The 23,872-nt window shown below is 42.2% G+C and overlaps 1 protein-coding gene across 2 annotated transcripts in view; it reads left to right on the plus strand.

The window, feature by feature from the left end:
* Positions 1-16,224, plus strand: part of PDGFRA (platelet derived growth factor receptor alpha) — a 32,594-nt gene extending 16,370 nt beyond the window's left edge. For both annotated transcript variants that reach the window (XM_075859759.1, XM_075859751.1), the window contains exons 5-23: positions 593-723; positions 1,977-2,145; positions 2,775-2,964; positions 3,475-3,590; positions 3,686-3,812; positions 3,900-4,093; positions 4,500-4,594; positions 4,942-5,074; positions 5,191-5,295; positions 6,045-6,155; positions 6,606-6,759; positions 7,007-7,173; positions 7,380-7,489; positions 7,578-7,700; positions 7,989-8,100; positions 8,340-8,439; positions 8,535-8,640; positions 11,312-11,547; positions 13,504-16,224. In XM_075859759.1, coding sequence (XP_075715874.1) covers positions 593-723; positions 1,977-2,145; positions 2,775-2,964; positions 3,475-3,590; positions 3,686-3,812; positions 3,900-4,093; positions 4,500-4,594; positions 4,942-5,074; positions 5,191-5,295; positions 6,045-6,155; positions 6,606-6,759; positions 7,007-7,173; positions 7,380-7,489; positions 7,578-7,700; positions 7,989-8,100; positions 8,340-8,439; positions 8,535-8,640; positions 11,312-11,547; positions 13,504-13,651 — 2,627 coding nt within the window. In that variant the 3' untranslated portion in view covers positions 13,652-16,224. The remainder of the gene's footprint in view (positions 1-592; positions 724-1,976; positions 2,146-2,774; positions 2,965-3,474; positions 3,591-3,685; positions 3,813-3,899; positions 4,094-4,499; positions 4,595-4,941; positions 5,075-5,190; positions 5,296-6,044; positions 6,156-6,605; positions 6,760-7,006; positions 7,174-7,379; positions 7,490-7,577; positions 7,701-7,988; positions 8,101-8,339; positions 8,440-8,534; positions 8,641-11,311; positions 11,548-13,503) is intronic.
* The last annotated feature ends 7,648 nt before the right edge of the window (positions 16,225-23,872 follow it).

The raw sequence follows: 23,872 nt of genomic DNA on the forward strand, positions 1-23,872 counted from the left end.
GAGAACAAACCTTAAAGGGATTTTTCCATAATCAATATTTATCACCCACCCACAGGAAAGGTGATAAATATCTGATCAATGGGGGTCCAACCGCTGGGGCTCCCATCGATCACGAGCATGGGCTTACTTTGCCATTCCGGGAAGCCCCATAGGTATGGAGCAGTAGTGCACATTCTCGAGCACCGCTCCATTCATTTCTTTGGGGCTGCCAAGCGTTATCTTCAACCCCCTATAGAAATCAATGGAGTGGTGGCCGAGCATGCGCACTTACTGCTCCTATGGGGCTCCCAGAAACGTCAAAGTAAGGCCATTCTCATGATCGGTGGGGGTCCCAGCGGTCAGACCCCCACCGATCAGATATTTATCACCTATCCTATGGATGGGTGATAAATATTGATTATGGGAAAACCACTTTAAGGTCTCTCACTCCTTCGCTTATGATCCTTTTTATTATTACATACTATAAAATGGAAAAAAGTTCTCATAGTTTGTCTATGCAATTGTAAGTAGTGGAAGAGGGAAGATATGCTGACAGTTCAGCTCTTTACTGCTGTTTTATAATGTGATGATAACATTTTCATTTTTCCTGCAGCAAACAAAAACATAAGTCTGGAGATCGAGGCAAGAAAGAAAGTTTTCAGATCAGGAGAAACCATCACCATTACCTGTATTGTCCTAGAGAATGAGGTTGTAAATTTGGAATGGAATTATCCAGGACAGCATGTAAGTCATTGATGTGCACATCCAGGGATAGATATTAGCTGTGGCGTACTTTCCATAGAGGCAGACCAAATGATTTCTATGGGTGAAAGGGGCCCCAGCAGTTTTCTGTTTCTCCTGCATCCCAGTCATAGCGTCTTCCTGCAGCCACCACTAGAGGGTGCTTATTGCATAGAGACATTTATAGCTCCCATTGAGTTCAATAGTCGCTGGATAAATACATATGAAGGGAGCCCCCTAGTGGTGCTTGCCCACCGACCAGATATTTATTATGACTTTATAAAGGTAAGCTGGTGGTTTGGAGCTCTACAAGTCCAAAACAGAGCGCCAACCACTATAAGTATATGTTACAAATTATATTGGATATTAATTTTTATTTAAAAAAAATTGTACATTAAGTGTGGGGAATATTCTGAATTTGGCTATGGAGCCCCATGATTTCTGTGTATGCCCATGATATAGGATTTTGGAAATATATAACCCCAGCACACACAGAGGTACGAGAAAGGATCTTTTGCGTACCTCTGTGTGTGCTGGGGTTATATATTTCCAATATTGTGGGATTCTCGTCCCTACCTTACTAGCACCACGCCAATTGATTGAGGAGTGCATACAATATCTATTCATGATATAGGATAAACAGTCTAATCATAAGAAATTACTTATATAATCAAATTTATTTTCACCACCTCGCAAAATTTGCCTCAAAACAATCCAGCATATATCCAATACTCTCATGATGAACTGTCTCAGCTGTGCACATAATGTCATAGTCTATACAGAGAATTAGGATTTAGAACATGATTCCTTGATAATTACTCTTGCAAAATATGGAGTTTTTTATTAATTTACTGGAAGAAATAAAAATTAGGACTCATTGGGTCATTAAGATAACAAATTTAACTTGAAATCAAGATTATTTCATGGTTTACCCCTGCACAGCGTCACACATATGGTTGTGGCTGTGACTGGTACTGCAGCTAACTGAATAGGACTGAGCTGACCCACCAGGCACTTCCAGAATTATGTGCAGGGCACTGTGACTGGGAAAAAAATTTAGGGGCCACGGGCTCTTCATTAACTCGGTGGAAGTGCCAGGAGTCAGACCCCCTCCGATCACATTTTGATGGCATATCTTAAGGATAGGCCGTCAATATTAAAGTTCCAGGAAAACCCCTTTAATAACGTGATTGATATAGATTCATTTATGTAATACCTATCTGTTGTATTCTGATGAATATTTTCTATTATCACAGAGAGTTGGTATCAAGAAAGTGGAAGAAACCAAGTTTCCTAAGCTGAAGCTGGAATACACACTTACAATACCAAATGCAACAGTATTGGATTCTGGGGAATATGAGTGTGTGGTCACCAGTGCTACAGATGATGCTACAGAAACGAGAAAGATCAACGTGACCGTTCATGGTAAGTATAAAACAAACATTAAGTATGGATCTGATATTGAAAAATATCACATCATTCCTGTGATATTTTGGATTACATATACTGAAAAGCTATGGAAACCTTTGGTCCCTTTTTTTATGTTATGTATTTCTTTTAGGATGCTAAGCAGTTTTATAATATACCCTTAAATGCTGCTCTGACACCTCATCTAACTCTAATATTGTTAAAATGTAAGGCACACGGGAGTTGTTGCCAGCCAGCCGAGTCGTCAGACCAACTCACTGACGGATTCAGCTGACAAGGTCGTTCTGCAGCTTCTATATAGCGGAAACAGAAGCTGCAAAACATAAACAAAGCTACGTTTTTTTTAATAAAAATGTTTTAGAAAAGTGCTTAGTATACCAAAATAAATACAGTCCATTAAAAAATGCAGACTAGAAATAAACTAATACTCTTCAAACATTGGGTATATGGTCTGTACTGATAATAACACAGCCCACGTAAAAAAAAAATCTCAATGAAGCATTTATTTGAATTTTTTTGAAGAAATGTTTTTACAAAATTACGTTTTTGTTTTAATCTCTATAACTCTCATTTTAGGTATTGGAAATTGTAATTCATTTAACAATGATTTATTTATTTTATTTCAGAAAAAGGTTTCATAAAACTAAACTCTCATTTTGGATTATTGGAATTTGCCAACCTTCATGAAGTGAAAAGTTTCTCAATCGATGTTCATGCTTATCCAGCCCCCAAAATGTTCTGGCTAAAGGACAACGTAACACTTAATAGGAGCCTGACAGAGATCACCACTAGCACGGTTGCCACAAAAGAAGCTCGGTAACTTTATACATTACTTAAAAATGTACATATTGAATTAAAATCCCTGTACTCACAAAATTAGGCTACGTTCACATATGCATTGGAGGCTCCATTGCATATTCCGTAAAATTTGATAGAAAAAATAGCACTGCATACAACGGATCCTATTGCAAATCAATGGGGTCTGTCGGGTGCTGCTGGAACCTGTCATGCGACTGTTCCGGCACTGCTTTGTGGCTTTCGTTATAAATGAAAGCCCACAATGAAGATGTGAACAGCCCAACTCTGCTTTACCTAATACAACAATTAAAAACGAATGTATTTATTGTATAGAAGAAGGTATTAATAATATAAAAAAAAATATATATATTTTTTGAATAAAACCAACACATGGCTCAAAATTAGCATTATAAATTTGCACAACAAAAGTTATTTTTTGATTAGTGATAAAACATTTGTCTCCTAATGTATTTAAATATTTAAAAAAAATAAATAAAAATCATTCAATTTAATTCTTATTTTCCACAGGTACATTACCATGCTGCAACTCATACGAGCCAAGGAAGAAGACAGTGGGCTCTACACATTTGTAGCTCAAAATGATGTGGAAAATAAAACATACTCATTTGAATTACAAATTAAAGGTAAATATAAAAAACATTAATAAAATATTATACCTTTTTTTTTTAGAAATCAAAAATAAAAAGCTAAAATTATATTATTTTTCAAAATGTTCTAGTCCCTGCAGTGATATTGCAATTGACTGATGACCACCATGGTTCATCGGGCCAACAGACTGTAGAATGTCTGGCTAAAGGGATGCCTGTTCCTGATGTTGAATGGCTGGTCTGCAAAGATATAAAAAGGTAAATATAAATATTAAGTCAATGATATTAATTTTATCTTTAAGAAGAACTGTCCATTTTTGACAATTGATATATTATGTATTGTAGGTGCAATAATGATTCCTCCTGGTCCATTTTGGTAACTAATGGTTCAGAGATCAGCATGGAGACTCTTCAGGACAATGACAACACAATAAAAAGTCAAATGACCTTCAAGAAAGTAGAGGAGACTGTGGCAATTCGGTGCATAGCAAAGAACGATCTTGCTGTTGTTACAAGGGAGCTGAAGTTGGTTGCACCTTGTAAGTCGTTTTCCAACACTATGTTCAGAAATACTACAGTAGGCGAGAATATTTTTATTTTTTTTACAAATTCCTGCCTAAATCTGTAAAATGTAATCCTCACTGTCCTAGGCATTAACTGATGTAACCAAAATTACAGAAAAGTTACATTACAATACGTGTGCCCCTTCTCAAAAAGAAGGCATGGCATTGCTTTTAGACAGTAATAGTGCTAAATGCGGAGAGGGGGCAAAGAGGAGGTCCCATAAAAGAACTGCTCTGTGCCATGGGTAACCTTGAACTGACCCTGTAGGCAAAGATGAATTTTCATTAATGGTGGATACATTAAAGTTGTCTATTTTGGGAGATTTACTTATAGATCTGAGTTGTAGGTTAATCTCTTATTTCTTCTTCTTTTTCTTCAAAGCTCTTCGCTCAGAACTAACTGTAGCAGCGGCAGTGCTAGTATTGCTGGTGATAGTCATCATCTCACTCATAGTCCTTGTCATCATATGGAAACAGGTAAGAGATCTGATGCTCGGATCCATACATTTGCGTGTATCATAACAGTGGCGTAAATTTAATTACTGTCTTCTCAAGTGGCAGAAAGGTCTTTTGGTCCCCCCTCAAGCACCAGGCCCTGCTACCTTTGTACCCCCCATAGCTATGCCCATGTATCATATCTATCTATCTATCTATCTATCTATCTATCTATCTATCTATCTATCTATCTATCTATCTATCTATCTATCTATCTATCTATCTATCTATCTATCTATCTATCTATCTATCTATCTATCTATCACCATAGTCATATAATACAATAGCAGTTGGTACTATGAAATATTAAATCTATCTTTGATTTTCAGAAACCAAGGTATGAAATTAGATGGCGAGTGATAGAATCAATAAGCCCTGATGGTCATGAATATATCTATGTAGACCCAATGCAACTGCCCTATGATTCTCGATGGGAATTTCAAAGAGATGGACTTGTTCTCGGTAAGGACGTTTACTGGTAGATAAAAATACTGGAAATCCATTGCATTCTCCAAATTTTCATTTTGTCCCTTGAAAATTTCCTATTGAGTTAATGTACTTTATTTTGTATTGGGCAGGTCGAATCCTCGGATCTGGTGCCTTTGGCAAAGTAGTGGAAGGCATTGTATATGGACTTAGTCGTTCACAGCCTGTGATGAAAGTAGCTGTAAAAATGCTGAAACGTATGTTAAAATGTTTTTTCTATCTCTCTAATTAGCTATTTTACTATTTGTGTTATACTTCTGGAGTTGTCTATCTGTCGTATGTCTATCTATCTATCTATCTATCTATCTATCTATCTATCTATCTATCTATCTATCTATCTATCTATCTATCTATCTATCTATCTATCTATCTATCTATCTATCTATCTATCTATCTAGCAAACATAGAATGGCGACAGCACCCTGCGACACTAATGCCACCTAAACCACTAAATATAAATAAATATGCACTAAAGCTAAATCTACTTACATATAGGGAGGTTCTTAGTGCACATTTTGATCAAAAAGTGTTAGCCCACCTGCCACGACAAGGCGACCTCTGTAAGGTGGGAACCTACGCTGCACATACACCCAGAACTGGGACTAAGCCTACATATATACCTGGGGATGGTAGGATCCAGCATTGAACTGATTAAAATCACCCAGGGCAGAATCTATCTATCTATCTATCTATCTATCTATCTATCTATCTATCTATCTATCTATCTATCTATCTATCTATCTATCTATCTATCTATCTATCTATCTATCTATCTATCTATCTATCTATCTGTCTGTCTGTCTGTCTGTCTGTCTGTCTGTCTGTCTGTCTGTCTGTCTGTCTATCTGTCTATCTATCTGTCTATCTATCTATCATCTATCTATTTTACTATATGCTATACTTCTGGAGTAATCTAAAATACATTCATTTATATCCTCCGCAACAGCCACTGCTAGATCAAGTGAGAAGCAGGCTCTTATGTCTGAACTCAAGATAATGACACATCTCGGAGCTCATCTGAACATTGTGAATTTGCTGGGAGCGTGTACCAAGTCAGGTATATAATAATTGTTTTACGACGACAAACGCTACATATTTTTGCGATAGCGATGGTCTTGACGATGACACAAGTTGCAGGTGGTGCACTTGCTTTTTTGCAAAGGGAAAGAAAAAATGACTGTTATTGCTCAGCCTATACAACCTGGTACCTGATTTTCAATGGTAGACAGTGGTGGAAGGGTTGATCTAGGCCATTCTCAACTGCTTCCTGCCCAGGTGGAAAGTGCTACTTTCCCCTGACTGCAGGTGGTCACAGTCTCTCATTGTCCTAGCTGCCTACTCTTGTGTAGCCCTATTACTTTTCCAGGTCAAGGTTGCAACCCCAAGTCTCCAGTACTGTTTACTGACATTTCACCTGATATAAAGATAGTAAAAATCGAACTCCTTGAATGCTGGTATGGTAATACAACCAAGTGACAACTATAATGTGTTGATTTTTATTTTCCAGGACCTATTTATATTATCACTGAGTACTGCTTTTATGGGGATCTGGTGAATTACCTGCACAAGAATCGGGATAATTTCCAGAGTCGGCACCCAGAGAAACCAAAGAAAGATCTTGATATCTTTGGTCTGAATCCAGTTGATGAGAGCACAAGAAGGTAAGATATGATCTATTAATATAATGTTTACTTGACAATGACAACTCATCACTGGATTGTGACTTTTTAGATTTGCACCAATGTGTATTCACTGCATCGGATGGTCATTTAGCTAGATTGAAAAATGTGTGAACTGATAACTAGGAATAGGGTACTGTTGTTCTTTGGGATCTTTGCATATAAATCCTTTAACTCCTGTTTAGCAACTTAAAAGTAAATTAAAATAAAATTTCTCTTTACATTCTAGCTATGTGATTTTATCTTTTGAAAACACTGGTGACTATATGGACATGAAGCAGGCGGACACCACCCAATATGTGCCTATGTTAGAGATTAATGAGGCATCCAAATATTCAGACATTCAGAGATCTTTGTATGACCGTCCTGCATCTTACAAGAAAAAGCCTATATCAGGTAAGTTCCGATATAAATTAACCAAAACTATACATTTTAAAACCATGACGAATATAGATAGATAGATAGATAGATAGATAGATAGATAGATAGATAGATAGATAGATAGATAGATAGATAGTTGTTGAAAACCATATGTAAAAAGCTTTACTTTAGAAATGTGTATCCATAACCTTAATGTTTTTTCTTGCCTTTCTTTTTAATAGAAGTGAAAAACCTCCTATCAGATGATGGATTTGAGGGCCTGACTCTTCTGGATTTACTCAGTTTCACATACCAGGTTGCCCGCGGCATGGAGTTTTTAGCATCTAAGAATGTACGTACAGTACACAGAGTGAACTCTTCTATGTTCCACATACCTTCTAAAGACCCTAATCACACAGTATTTTCTTTATCCCCCGCAGTGTGTACACCGTGACTTGGCAGCTCGCAATGTCCTACTGGCACAAGGAAAAATTGTGAAGATCTGTGACTTTGGTCTAGCCAGAGACATCATGCATGATTCCAATTATGTATCAAAGGGCAGTGTATGTATCAAATCTACCCATCATTTACAATGTAACATAGATGGAACATTATAATTACGATGACCACACTTCATTTTAGAGCAGAAATGACTGGTGTACATGCAGTTCAAAGTACAGTAAATTACATGTCATTTGTTTTCAAGCCCTAAACCATTCGCTACATTGAGAAGCTCATATAGAACCACTCCCAAAGTTTACTGGATCAAGTCATAAAACTGAAATACTTGTGTGGAAAACAGTTGAAGTTCGATGTGTGACACTAAGTTTATGATGTCTTCTTCTGTACAGACTTTCCTCCCAGTGAAGTGGATGGCACCAGAAAGTATCTTTGATAATCTCTACACAACTCTAAGTGATGTGTGGTCGTTTGGTATCCTGCTTTGGGAAATATTCTCTCTTGGTAAGTAAATAATGTGAATTCATGTGAGAAAATAGACTTTTTGGTTGTTTATGGCACCACAATCAGTTGTTGGGGCAAATTTATTTAAAATGACCCACGTGAGAAGCCCGATTGTCCTATGTAGATTCTTGATGACTTGCCAAGAAAATTTAATAAAGTCAATCTTTTTTAAATATGGTTCACAATTGATCATGCACTGGGAGAAAAGCCCACATTTTAACACATTATTGTACTTGTAGGTGGCACACCATACCCAGGAATGGTTGTAGACTCTACATTCTATAACAAGATAAAAAGTGGTTACAGAATGGTAAAACCTGATCATGCTACCCATGAAGTGTAAGTATAGAGTCTTCTACTGACCACCAGGCTGGCAGCGGATGGTCTTTATAATAAATGTTACATACTATTATATTGTTGCTTTGTTTTTGTAGGTATGACATTATGGTGAAGTGCTGGAACAGTGAGCCTGAAAAAAGACCCTCTTTCCAACATTTGAGTGAAATAGTTGAAAGCCTCCTTCCTGGGGAATACAAAAAGGTATTAATATTTCCTATGGATAGTGTTTTTAATATTTCGCATTACACCAACCCAAGAGAAATATATTATCTTGCCAGCTATGGGAGGCGAGGGTGTATGTTTTCTATAACATTATCATTTCTTTTGATGCTTGTGCTGTGTGTTACTCGACAAATAATAGAAACCTAGTACTAGACCAAATTAACCAAACTAGAAAAACATAGCTTCTAAATCTGGCCATAGAATCTAGCGGCCATAAGTTGTTTGACCTGTGGTTAAGGCACCTGATCCCTGTGTTAGGCTAGGGCTAGGGGGTCAGCAACCTTTTTTGTACTGTCTGCCGAAAAACAAAATGTACCCGTCATGCCATGCAAACATGAAAATCATATAAGTGCTGATCATAGACTGGGGGGGGGGGGGCTGCACACAGGAGAGAGCGCGGCTACTGAACACTAGCTTCGGGGGCTGCACACAGGACAGAGAGTGGCTACTGAACACCAGCTTGGGGGGCTGCACACAGGAAAGAGAGTGGCTACTGAACACCAGCTTGGGGGGCTGCACACAGGAGAGAGAGCGGCTACTGAACACCAACTTGGGGGGCTGCACACAGGGGAGAGAGCGGCTACTGAACACTAGCTTCGGGGGCTGCACACAGGACAGAGAGTGGTTACTGAACACCAGCTTGGGGGGCTGCACACAGGAGAGAGAGTGGCTATTGAACACCAACTTGGGGGGCTGCACACAGGAGAGAGAGTGGTTACTGAACAACAGCTTGGGGGGCTGCACAAAGGAAAGAGAGTGGCTACTGAACACCAGCTTGGGGGGCTGCACACAGGAAAGAGAGTGGCTACTGAACACCAGCTTGGGGGGCTGCACACAGGAAAGAGAGTGGCTACTGAACACCAGCTTGGTGGGCTGCACACAGGAGAGAGTGGTTACTGAACACCAGCTTGGAGGGCTGCACACAGGAAAGAGAGTGGTTACTGAACAACAGCTTGGGGGGCTGCACACAGGAGAGAGAGTGGCTACTGAACACCAGCTTGGGGGGCTGCACACAGGAAAGAGAGTGGCTACTGAACACCAGCTTGGGGGGCTGCACACAGGACAGAGAGTGGCTACTGAACACTAGCTTGGGGGGCTGCACACAGGACAGAGTGGTTACTGAACACCAGCTTGGGGGGGGGGGGGGGGCTGCACAGAGGACAGAGAGTGGTTACTGAACACCAGCTTGGGGGGCTGCACACAGGAGAGTGGTTACTGAACACCAGCTTGGGGGGCTGCACACAGGAGAGAGAGTGGTTACTGAACACCAGCTTGGTGGGCTGCACACAGGAAAGAGAGTGGTTACTGAACACCAGCTTGGGGGGCTGCACACAGGAGAGAGAGTGGTTACTGAACACAAGCTTGGGGGGCTGCACACAGGAGAGAGAGTGGTTACTGAACACCAGCTTGGTGGGCTGCACACAGGAGAGAGAGTGGCTACTGAACACCAACTTGGGGGGCTGCACACAGGAGAGAGAGCGGCTACTGAACACTAGCTTCGGGGGCTGCACACAGGACAGAGAGTGGTTACTGAACACCAGCTTGGGGGGCTGCACACAGGAGAGAGAGTGGCTACTGAACACCAGCTTGGGGGGCTGCACACAGGAGAGAGAGCTGCCTAAAAATTCCTTAACCCAGAAGCTTGAAATCTTTGACACAGTGGCATTGATGTCAATGGTAACATTTTGTGCATGTGAAGCACATCTCTTTTCTAGATACACCTGTATATCTGAGAGGAGAGAAGCACTATTTCAGCATTTTCAGCAAACTTTCTGGCCAGCTTGGGGGGGCTCAAACAGGAGAGAGAGCTGCTACTGAATTTTGTCTTGACGGCACAGAACACCAGGAGAGAGTGGCTACTAAACTCCTTCTTGACGGAACTGAACACCAGGGGCTAGAGCGGCTACTGAACTTTGTCTTGGTGGCGCTGAACACCTGGAGAGTGCGGTGGTGCAATGTGTGCTGGCCATGCACACAACACAGCGCCGCCCAGTGTTCAAAATTGACAAACACACAATGCAGTGCCGTTCTCACATAGTGTGCCAAGAAACCATTCCCCATGTGCCAGCTGCTGCTGACCCCTGGGCTACATAATGACTGCAGCTGCAGGTTTTAGTGCAACATCAGCCTTTCTGCAATTTCTTAAGCCATAGAAAAGTATTGTGTGGCATCACAGTCAAGGTGCCACTCAACCACAATGACTTGACCTGATTAACCCAAATCAAAAGTTGGGATGTCCTTGCTATATAACAGCATTGTATGCTGCTACTGACCATGTTAGCATGTAGATGCAGTCGTATGTTACTTCTATTGAAGAGCAACTGGCTGCTGGACAAGCTTATCCAAAGGAAGACAACATGGCTAATAAATATTTTCATCCCAGAAAATGCACAACTATTGTTTTATGCTGGCACCTATATACATTATAATGTCAATAGATCATGGCTGGAAACTATGGGACCTGCCAAATACAACTGATTGTTCTGTCCTTGACTTTGTTCTAATTGACAGAAAAATATTCCAATACATTGTTGGATGGTTGACATGGCTGCAGGCCTTTGGTGTTAGGAGTTGATCCTGTATGTATTGAAAATGCTGGCTCATATGGAAACACATGTACTAAAATCTATGTATTTTTCACCCTTTGTAGTGTTATGAGAAAGTTCTTCATGACTTTTTGAAAAGTGACCATCCTGCCGTCACTCGCATGAGAAGTGACAGTGACAATTCATACATTGGGGTGACCTACAAGAATGAGCACAAAATGAAGGACAGAGAAAGCGGCTTTGATGAGCAGAGACTTAGTGCTGACAGTGGCTACATCATTCCCCTGCCAGACATCGACCCAGTTTCAGAGGATGAGTCTGGCAAGAGAAACAGGCACAGGTAATTTACTTAAATTTTAAAGTTATGGGTTTTTATGAAAATATAGACGTTTGGATGTAATACAAGTCTTGTACCTGTTGCACTTAGAATAAATGTTCACCTCCCAGCTTGCTATGGTGACAACCAGAATCTATTGTTACCAGAGACAATTACAAATTTGTAAAAAAGCAACCAATTTGCTATGGAAACTGTGGAACATATGCAAAATGTAAAAAATAAATATCATGGGGAAATTGACAGACTTCAGCAATGCCAATAGGAGTCAACAGTCTTCTCTACTTATATGTATAATGGCTCATTCGATGATGTGAATCGTACTTCTTATTTCTAAGTCAATGGCTACTAATATTCAACTGCAGAGCTGTATTCCAGAGTATTGTTCTCTACAAATTTTAAATACATCAGTACCCAGAGAAATAGTATTTTTGTTTTGTTTACAATCCAGCTTTATGTCATGTGTATCGATACTTTGCACTCTTTGGGGCAGATTTACTTAGCCCCCTGCACACGACTGTTCCTGTAATCACAGTCCGTGATTACGGGCACGGCCAGCGGTTGACAGCCACCCGCAAATATAAAGTATGGGAGCACGGCCGTAAAAAGCAAAAAATAGGACATGTCCTGTCTTTTGAGGAGCCTTTTTATGGCATGGGCACCTTCCCGTAAATATACAGGAAGGTGTCCTTTGGCCACAGAAATTAATGGGTCCATAATTACAGACCGTAATTACGAATTAAATCTACAGTCGTGTGCATGAGGCCTTAGACCGTCCACTTTTTTGTGAGTGCTGTTGCAAATTATAGCACCATAATTTCAGCCATAGTTTGCGACTTTTAACACCATAATACCCAGCTGTTCTTAAATTCACCGCTATATATTTAGGTAGTATTACTTTTCACTCTTAGCCATTTTTTATTTTTTATTTATGTCCTGACCTATGTTGTTACCCTAAAAAAATATTTTAATAAAAATACATTTAAATAAAAATCTATAGTTCTTGTAAGGTCACTGATATTATATTTCAAAACAGAACTAAAACTATTGTCTTACATAATACGTCAAGAATGGGTTATCAGTAGGTGTTATGTCTTGTTGGGGCATTAGTTGATATGACAAGATATGTAGCAAGTGACATACAGTACAATTATCTTTAGTGCTAAAAATCAGAGCACCTCAGAGCACTTAAAGGGGTTCTACGGGCATTTTTTATTGATGGCTTATCCTTAGGATAGGCCATCAATGTGAGATCAGTGGCAGTCTGACTCCCGGAACCCCCGCCGATCAGCTGATTGAAGGGGCCGCGGCGTTCGTTGCCTTATACCAGTTTAGAGGTATGGTGCCGCACGCTTCCGTAGAGGCTGTGCCTGGAATTGCAGTTTCAGTCCCATTCAAATGGGAATGAGCTGCAATCCCAGGCACAGCCGCTATGGATATGTACGGCACTGTGCCTGGTTAACACGGTAGAGGTCGCATCGATGGCATCACCTGATCGGTGGGGGGTGCCAGGAGTCAAACTCACACTGAACTGATATTGATGGCCCAAGGTTAAGGTTAGGCCATTAATAAAAAGTTGCCCGAATTAACCCCTTTAAGATGATACTGTGCATATTGCAGTATAGGATAAATGTGATACATTTTTCAGTATCAACTGTACTGGATTTACATCTCAAGAGCCAGTAGGCACAGATTGTCAGTGTTTTCATATGTAAGTTCTCCCTTCAGAAGGCGCTCTTCCTCCAGAGCCAGCTAAAGGCATAGGTCTACTTTGTCTCTAGGTTTAATCCATCTCTGAGTATCACGTGCCTAGCACATACCCTATAAAAATCAGCATGCAAACATTTCAATCTTTAAGATAAATATGAGGTACTCATCCAAATTCATAGAGTTCCATGTAACAACATGCCTACTTTTCAGGTTCATTTATCAAACATTAATATATTCATTTCTCATTTCCAGTTCCCAAACATCTGATGAAAGTGCAATTGAGACAGGATCCAGCAGCTCTACATTTGTGAAGAGAGAGGATGAGACCATTGAAGACATTGAGATGATGGATGACATTGGCATAGATTCATCAGATCTAGTTGAAGACAGTTTCCTTTAAGATACATGTATCTTACTTCATTTTACTAACCACATCATGAAATAATAGAGGAAAGGCTGTGAAGTCCAGGGATTCTATTTTTTTTACTCAGAAAAACCACTTTGTTGCAATGGACAACATGAGATTGGGCATCGTGCCTTGCCAACCATAGACCAAGAGCACAGGTACCAGCAAGGAATTATTGCCTGTTACAGAGGCCACAATTCTAAACTCTTCCCAGTGCATTTTATCAAACGGTACATCGTAGCATCTCAGTATATTTTCCTATATCTCTATATTTTTTACATTTGTGGATGGGCATGAAAACAGTAGCTTTGTACTTCAAGGGCATTCTTGACTCCAACAGACATCAATTTGCAGCTGAATTTCTCCAATGTATTTATGTAAATATGAAAGAAATGGACATATTATTTGGACTAACTTCAAGAGACCACTTGAGAATTCTATGTGCTATATTTTGTACCAGGAGCTGCTGTTATACAATTGTCAAGACTTTTCAAACCACTTAAATGGACTGAAGACATCTCAGAATATATGCAGTTTTTTCAAAGATGCAAATGTCAACATAATGGGGGGTTTATGCCCCAATAGACATTGGCGCCATCATTAATGTTGTTTTGTGCAAGTAACACAAATATTCGTATTAATACTAAATGAATTTTGGAAATCCTCAAAATTGTTATTTCTAATCCGACTGACTTTAAGGACTACATTAACTAACAGGAAGCTGAGGGTATTTTTCTGTGGATTAATATGGTACTTCTTACAGATTTAATAATAATTTAAGCTGAATAATATGTGACATAACTGACTTTTAATTTAGCAGAAAAGTATTGACCACTAGAGTTTCCATAGAAAGGATAGTGCTAAAATAGATTGTGATTTGTCCTAGCCTAGTATCGGTAACTACATAGATATATGTCATAATAAGCCTTTACTTCGTATTTTTTTTTTTTTAAGGAGGACTGGATTAATCTTCATCATCTATACTAGTAGAATCTGTAACACATACTGGTATATCGATACACAGGAATGTTTAGTTACATAGCTACATAGGTTGAAAATCTCTATCAAGTTTAACTTGTAGCTTCTTGGCCAGGAGAAAGACAAAATAAAAGCCCCAACCCACCAGGCTTCCTCAGTAAATATGCAAAATTTGGTTCAAGAGGTAAAAAAAATAAAAATAGTCTGACCTCCACAAGGGCATTTTAAAAAAACGTCCTGTGTTGATAAATAACCATGATGAACTTGTCATATCAGACTCCATAGTTCCATTAAGCAAGGGGTTATTAAAGAAAAAAAAATACCCAGAATTTCAAATTTGTAGTTTCAAATATTTAAACATTTTGCTATTTTTTTCAGTTCTTAAATATACTCATCTAATATATTACGGCTATGAGTATTTTTATACAGTTCATGACGTAAAAAAGCTAAAAGCAACCTTCACTAAAATTCCTTTTTGTCTTGCATTAATAGGACCTGATAGTTGCCAGAATAAAAAAAGTTTTTGATCATTGGGATAGTTCTAGAAAAGTATTGATCTGACTATAATGAAATTCTAACATAAAATAAACTACTATTGTTTTGGATTTGGAGGAGTAAGGCGATGTTCACACCTGTGTCGATGTGTTCCATTGTTGTGGTCTGTCAGAGGAGCAGAACAAGAAGCCACCGGCGGAACCTATTGACTTTAATGGTATCCATCGTCTTTCTGTCGGGGGGTGTCCGTGATTTTACCGGAAATAATAGCGCGGCATGCTGAGCTATTGTTTTGAATAATCTCTGCCAGATCTGCAACGGAGCATCCAACGCAGATGTGAACAGGGCCTTATCCCAATACTACTGCTCCTGATCTTGTCAGGTTCCTAAATGTTTTTGAAGTTCTGTGCCAAAATATCAGAATTTCAGGGCCATTGGATGCCAGAATAAAGGAATTTTACTATATCTGAGAAAGATTTTGTGCTACCTTAAAATGTCCATAGAGGAACAACGATACACACCTTGCACACGTGGGAATGTCGTATATATAAAGGTTTGCTGTTTATTACCTATTATATTGTTCTTCTAACAATTAACCAGAAATGAATACATGTAGTTTTAACCCAATTCAGCTGATACAATATAAACTGGAAAATGGTTCAAGGAACCAAGAAAAGGGACCAAATGTATTTTTGTTTATCAGTGTTTGGATTGTGACTTCGTAGTACATTCCAGCAGCTATTATAACGTTATTTGTTGTAGTAATGGAAGAAATACTGCCATATTCTTTTATCATGTTTAAAATGCAATACCATATTCTCCAGGAAACGAATAGATATTTTTTTTCAAATGAATTTTGTGTCAAAAAGTCCTACTTTGTTATGAAGGACGTAAGCTAATGTGATGTTATACATCAATCTGTATATTTTATTACTATATAGTCCTTAAATACTGCCAAAACAACTATGTTAAGCTGTATCACTGCCTTTGTTATATGTGTTTTGACTGTGATGTACTCCACAGATGCGTTAACTGTTGCACTTTTAAATGTCCAAAATTATATTTTAGAATAATAAAAACCTACGTGTTTCTAAGATGGAACAATGGACATTAAGTAAAGGGAAGTCAATTAATTTTAACACCCGTCAATTGGAAATTTTCACTTACATGTCTGTAAATAATATTTGTATAAAGATCAAATTTGGATGTAGGAACCCACTGATGGTTATACAGAGATGAGTAAGTGGAGCTACATAGACACTACTTATTAAGTAGTCAATCACAGATCGCTCTTGCAGGAAGTGCTTTCTGCTGTGCCAACTACTGGTTAAATGACATGCAGTACTTTGCTCCCAGTCGTTTTAAAAAAGAGGTTCTGCAGTAGCTGCAATGTGTATTATAAAGTACTGTGCTGCATAAAATTATAACACACCACTAAGATCACATTGCACACCTTCGTTTTGAAAAAGATGAGGGAGTTTCATATCAATCAATGGTGGACAGGAATTTCCCCCTTACTATTGACAAAGAGGTTCTACAGCAGTAGAGGTGTGTATTATAAGGAATAATGTATCCTCTACTATAAATATTATTGGAAGGTACCTCGCAGTTCAGTGATCAGTACAAATGTATTAAGTCTGCAGTTTCATGGTTTTATATGGTCATGGTACTCCTCAGCGACTTCTAATATTCTTATAGAGGGAGTACATTATCAAGGGGCGGACATACCGACAGGGCAGCCGGAGTAGAGGGGAACTCTTTCTGCCATGATGTTCAGGCCTAGTGAGCAGGAACTGGCAGTAGGAACAATTAGGTTCCAAGACTGTTATATCTACTGTAGTTGTAGATTTTGTGGCGATTGAAAAGGGTCCAGCTACATGGGGTGAGTGGACAAAATGTAACCATACTGAAGACACGTCTTTGTTTCAGTAGGAAATGACTCTCTCCTTCCCACTGCTCGAAAGAAATCTGCTAAATAATCACAACAGTTTGTGTTATAACATGTGTGACATATGTTTGTGGCATGTATCCAGCATGTCAGGGTTGCATATGTGGCATATTTCCAGCGTGTGGTGTGGGTGTATGGCATTTGTCCAGCGGTAATGGTGTATTTGTGGCATGCCTCTTGCACAGGTTCTGGACAAACTTTCTTCGTGCCCAAGGCGGGGTTTTCAGAATGCTCCTTCCGAATTTCTTTGCTCGGCCTCTTCTACTCGCCAATTTCCTTTACAGGGAAGTGCTAATTGTTTACAGTGGGTACAGGTGAGGGGTAGGTGGAGTAAACGGAGTGTTTCCCCTGCACTAAATGGCAGCGCTCCTTGGTGTGGGCGTGGCTCCTGTCACACAGGAATATTTTTGTTATGTGAAATGTGCCATTCCCACATCAATGAGCACTTCTGTTTAGTGCAGTGGTAATGCTCAGTCTACTCTACCTGCCCCTTGTCCCAGCCCTGGTCTTTTGCGTGTTAGTGGTGCATGTGCAGCATGTATCTAGTGTGAGTATTGTGATTGCAACATTTATCCAGTATGAGTGCAGTATATGTCCAGTGTGAGTAGTGTGAGTGCAGCATGTATCTAGTGTGAGTATTGTGATTGCAACATTTATCCAGTGTGAGTGCAGTATGTCTAGTGTAAGTAGTGTGAGTGCAGCATGTATTCAGTGTGAGTAGTGTGAGTGCAGCATGTATCCAGTGTGAGTGCAGTATATGCCCAGTGTGTGAGTGATGCATGTGCAGCATGTATTAAGTGTGAGTAGTGTGAGTGCAGCATGTGTCCAGTGTGTGAGTGCAGTATATGTCCAGTGTGTGAGTGATGCATGTGCAGCATGTATCCAGTATGAGTAGTATGAGTGCAGCATGTGTCCAGTGTAAATGCAGCATGTGTCCAATGTGAGTGCAGCATGTGTCCAGTGTGTGAGTGATACATGTTCAGCATGTATCCAGTACGAGTAGTGTGAGTGCAGCATGTGTCCAGTGTGTGAGTGCAGTACATATCCAGTGTGTGAGTGATGCATGTGCAACATGTATCCAGTATGAGTAGTGTGAGTGCAGCATGTATCCAGTGTGAGTGCAGTATATGTCCAGTGTATGAGTGGTGCATGTGCAGCATGTGTCCAATGTGTGAGCGATGCATGTGCAACATGTATCCAGTATGAGTAGTGTGAGTGCAGCATGTGTCCAGTGTGTGAGTGCAGTATATGTCCAGTGTGCGAGTGATGAATGTGCAGCATGTATCCAGTATGAGTAGTGTGAGTGCAGCATGTGTCCAGTGTGAGAGTGGTGCATGCGCAGCATGTGTCCAGCATCAGTGTTCCCTATATGGTGCGCAGTTGCACGGTCACGCACTTTCCACAGTCCGCCCGCTCACTAAAATTTCAAACCTGCGTACTGTCACGGGCGGCGGGCGGATGCAGTGGCGTCGCTAGCACTCCTCAGGACGCACATACAAATGAATACTATAGGCTGAAGGTCACATTAAGCCTGCAGCCTATAAGGCGCTGGGAGTCACGCAGGCTGGCGTGATGTCATCATATCACACCGGTCTGGACATGTGTCCCGCCGAAAAGGCAGTGTAGCGCTCGTCTGTCGTGGGTGTCAGGGCAAGTTAAGTACAATCTTTTTTTTTTTTTTAAAGGAGCAGTAGCGGTGGGGGGTTGTGTAGCGCTATATACAAGGGGAGGAGTGGGGCTGTGTAGCACTATATACAGGGGGGAATTGCTGTGTAGCACTATATACACATGGGGGAGGGGGGCAGTGTAACAATAGGTACACAAGGCGTGGAGTGGGGCTGTGTAGCACTATATACCCAAGGGGAGGAGGGGGGCTGTGCAGCACTATATACAAGGGGAGGGGGGCTGTGTAGCACTATATACACAAAGGGAGAAGGGGGCTGTGTAGCACAATATACAATGGAAGAGGGGGGCTGTGCAGCTCTATATAAAAAGGGAGAGGGAGCTGTGTAGCACTATATACAAGGGAAGAGGGGGCTATGTAGCACTATATACAAGGCGGATGTTTGGCACTAAATATATATATATATATATATATATATATATATATATATTCCATGGGATGTCTATTCACAATCTCTGCACTTCGTTACTCTGTCTGTGGTAGTTACAGCAGAGGAAGCGTAATCTCGCGAGATTACGTGGTAAATGACAGGTTACAACGAGATCACGCTTCCTCTGCTGTAACTACCACAGACAGAGTAACGAAGTGCAGAGATTGTGAATAGACATCCCGTGGAATGTCTATTCACTGTCTAAACACTTCAGTATCGTTAATGTGTTAGTATAAGACAGCACATAGCGATCTAAAATGATCCCTATGCGCTGCCTAAATGAATGGAGAGGAGTGCATGATGCTGATTGGTCAGCGTCATACACTCCTCTGTACACCGCCCACTTGGTCTAAAGTAAAAACACGCCCACTTGGGCATTAAGCAACTCATTAGCATAAATCTAAAATCGCTAATAAAGTGGTGAAAACAGATCGTTTTTTTTAAAATAAAAAGCACTGCTGTCACCTACATTATAGCGCCGATCTCCTTACATAGGAGATAGGGCACTTATAATGTGGTGACAGAGCCTCTTTAAGCCATTGAAAAAGTCAAGTAAAAGTTTCTTACCACTTTGTATTTAATTCGTTTAAAGTCAAGTTATTAAAGATTGCTACATCTGTGTATTCACAGATTTCTGAGACTCTCAAGGACATATGTAATAAGTTATTACTTTAACCCCTTCCCACATTTGGATGTACTATTACGTCCTAATTGCAGTTTTCTTACTGCAATAGTATGACCAGCAGAGGCCATGGGCACAGGAGCTGTACCTGCGCCATCAGCAGTGGGTACTGTTTATAATCAGTGGCGTAACTACCGTCGTAGCAGCCATAGCGGCTGATACGGGGCCCACGGCATGAGGTAGCCCATGCCGCTATGGCTGCTATAGTGGTAGCGACGCCACATTCAATAGTATCTGCAACCTTTGGACGCAGATACTATTGAATGCTATAACAGAGCAGGGATGTATCTCCCTGCTCTGCCATAGGCTAACCATACCTCCCAACTGTCCCGGATTCAGCGGGACAGTCCCGGATTCCGGGCGGTGTCCCACTGTCCCGGGCGTCCGGGGGTATGTCCCGCTGTCAACTGTATCTGCGTCCTCAGAACGCAGATACAGTTGAACCCAATTCTGAAGCAGGGAACTATCAGATCATCGGCAACGGGGATTCCGTTTAAGGAGTAGCCACTAATTCTGAAGCAGGGAACAATCAGCTACCTGCTTCAGAATTAGTTCAGAGCGGAGAGCAGAAGGAGTTCCTCCGCTCTTAAGGACTACCCGGGCACAGCACTACTTTAAGATCTGTGCTCGGGGAAGCCCTGATGTCACTGTCCATATATGGACAGGGATGTCAGTGGCTACTCCTTAAGCGGAATCCCCGTTGCCAATGATCTGGGATTCCGCTCCTAGAGGAAAGTCCTGAGGTCACTGTCCATATATGGACATTGATGTCAGGGGCTCCTCCTACAGTGGAATCCTAGGCCAGAGTCGGCAACAGGGATTCCACTCAAGGAGTAGCCACTGATGCCCCTGTCCATATATGGACAGTGACATCAGGGCTTCCCTCTGGGAGCAGAATCCCCAGCCTATGCTCTGGCTGGGAATTCTGCTCCTAGAGGGAGTCCCAATGGCGCTATCTACGGGGGGGGGGGGGGGGGGGGTGACGCTATCTTCAAGGGTGGTGTGTCATTATCTACATAGACACTGTGGCACTATATTTGGGCACTATCTACATGGTTCACCATCTACATGGGCACTGTGTCACTATCTACAAGGGCACTGGGGGTAGCTAAGGGGGCATTATACCCTATGGGGGCATCTGTGTGGGCATTATACTGTATGGGGACATCTGTGTGGGCTTTATACTTTATGGGGGCATCTGTGTTGGCTTTACACTGTATGGTGGCAGCTGTGGGGGCAGGGGCGTAACTAGGAAAGACTGGGCCCCATAGCAAACTTTTGACTGGGGCCCCCACACCTGGGTGTCACACAACCCCCCCCTTGTAGGTAGTGCCTTTTTTACAGCCCCCCTGTAGATAACGCCATACAGCCCCCTCTGTAGATAGCACCATACATCCCCCTGTAGATAGCGCCATACAGCCCCCGCTGCAGATACCGCCATACAGACCTCCCTGTAGATATCGCCATAAAGCCCCCCTGTAGATAACGCCATACAGCCCCCCTGTAGATAACGCCATACAGCCCCCCTGTAGATAACGCCATACAGCCCCCTCTGTAGATATCGCCATACATCCCCCTGTAGATAACGCCATACAGCCCCCCTGTAGATAACGCCATACAGCCCCCTCTGTAGATAGCGCCATACATCCCCCTGTAGATAATGCCTTACAGCCCCCCTGTAGATAACGCCATACAGCCCCCTTTGTAGATATCTACAAAGGGGACTGTATGGCGTTATCTACAGGGGGGACTCTGTATGGCGTTCTCTACAGGGGGGGCTGTATGGTGTTATCTACAGGGGGGGGCTGTATGGCGTTATCTACAGTGGGGGCTGTATGGCGTTATCTACAGAGGGGGCAGTATGGCATTATCTACAGAGGGGGCTGTATGGCGTTATCAACAGGAGTTCTGGATGGCGTTATCTACAGAGGGGGCAGTATTGCATTATCTACAGAGGGGGCTGTATGGCGTTTTCTATAGGGGGGCTGTATGGCGTTCTCTACAGAGGGGGCTGTATGGCGCTAATGCCATACAGCCCCCCTGTAGAGAACGCCATACAGCCCCCCTGTAGAGAACGCCATTCAGCCCCCACGTAGAGAACTCCATACAGCCCCCCCTGTAGAGAACGCCATACAGCCCCCCTGTAGAGAACGCCATACAGCCCCCCCTGTAGAGAACGCCATACAGCCCCCTGTAGAGAAAGCCATACAGCCCCCCCTGTAGAGAACGCCATACAGCCCCCCTGTAGAGAACGCCATACAGCCCCCCCTGTAGAGAACACCATACAGCCCCCCCTGTAGGGAACGCCATACAGCCCCCCCTGTAGGGAACGCCATACAGCATCCCCCTCCCCAAAAAATGCGACCTACAGTGTGTCCTACAAAAGACATGTATCCCCTATCCACAGGATAAGGGATACATGTGTGACCGCTGGCAGCGATAGGGAGAATGGGGGAATGAAAGTCCCCCGAAGTTCTCCATGACTAACCTCTGACTTCCGGAGTCTGCGCAGCTCAATAAAAATGAAAGGAGCGCTGGTCACGCATGCGCACAAGCGCGACCGGCGCTCCATTCATTTCTACGGAGCTGCCGACACAGACCCCGGAAGTCCGAGGTTTGTGATGGAGAACTTCAGGGGACTTTCAGTCCCCCGTTCTCCCTATCGCTGCCAACGATCACACATGTATCCCCTATCCTGTGGATAGGGGATACATGTCTTTTGTTTAATGGCAGAGCGGGGAGATACCTCCCTGCTTTGCCGTAGTGTTCAGTGGCGTCGCGCTGTAGCAGCCATAGCGGCTGCTAGCGGAGCCTCCGGCCATGGTGGGGGCCCGTGCCGGCGGGCAACACGGGCCCCCTCATGCTGCGGGCCCCGTAGCAGCCGCTACGGCTGCTACGGCGGTAGTTACGCCACTGTGTGGGGGTATAATACTGTGTGCGGTCAGCTATTTGGTATTATACTGTGTGGGAGGCACTATGGGAGCATCATACTGTGTGGGATGAACCGGGTGTGTATGGACAGGGATTGGGTGGGATTAGAGGTGTGACTTAAAAGAAAAAAAAATTGCCACGCTGTGCGCCACATCGGTTTTCTCTCTTTGTGGTACTTGAAAGTATAGCATTGTCTACAGGGATAGTCGTATAGCACTGTATCGGGAGACTGTATAGCCCTGTCTACAGGGAGGCTGTATAGCACTGTCTACAGGGGGGCTGTATAGCACTGTCTACAGGGGTGGCTGTATAGCACTGTATGGGGAGACTGTATAGCCCTGTCTACAGGGGGCGCTGTATAGTACTGTCTACAGAGGGGGCTGTATAGCACTCACTACAAGGGGGGCTGTATGGCACTGCCTACAGGGGAGGCTGTATGGCACAATCTACAGGAGGGGGCTGTATGGCACAATCTACAGGAGGGGCTGCATGGCACTATCTACAGGGGTCACTATATACAAGGGCGGGCTGTGTGTGGCACCCAGGGGAGGAGGGCCCAGTCAAAACTTTGCTATGGGGCCCAGTGTTTCCTAGTTACACCCCTGTTTGTAATATACAGCTGACATCCCAATGCAATGATCGGGATCGGAGGTAACTCAACCTGTTTAACCCCTCAATAGCATTTGCTGCATCCAAGTGGCTAGAGAGGGAGGTGGATCCTTCTGTCAACTCATCGGCATCCCACAATACGATCGCAGGGAACCCCCAGGCCTGCCATGGGTATTTTCTTATAAGTTCATGCCAAAGGCAAGGCCTAATAGATTGCTTGTCAATTTATCACTGACAGGCAATAATGCTTTGATATATCAAAGCATTGTATTAGCAGTAAACAATTGCACTGTAAAGTCCCCTAGTGGGACTAAAAAAGTCCCTAAAGTGTTTAGGAATAAAATAAAGCTAGAACTCAAGAAAAGATGGGGAGCAGGATGAAAAGTTTAACGTCCCGGTTCTGTGTCTGTGTAAGGGAGAGGGAGTTGCAAGTGAGAGCAGGAAGAAAGATCACAGTC

Source organism: Rhinoderma darwinii, chromosome 1 (genome assembly GCF_050947455.1).
Source record: "Rhinoderma darwinii isolate aRhiDar2 chromosome 1, aRhiDar2.hap1, whole genome shotgun sequence".
Lineage (NCBI taxonomy): Eukaryota > Metazoa > Chordata > Amphibia > Anura > Rhinodermatidae > Rhinoderma > Rhinoderma darwinii.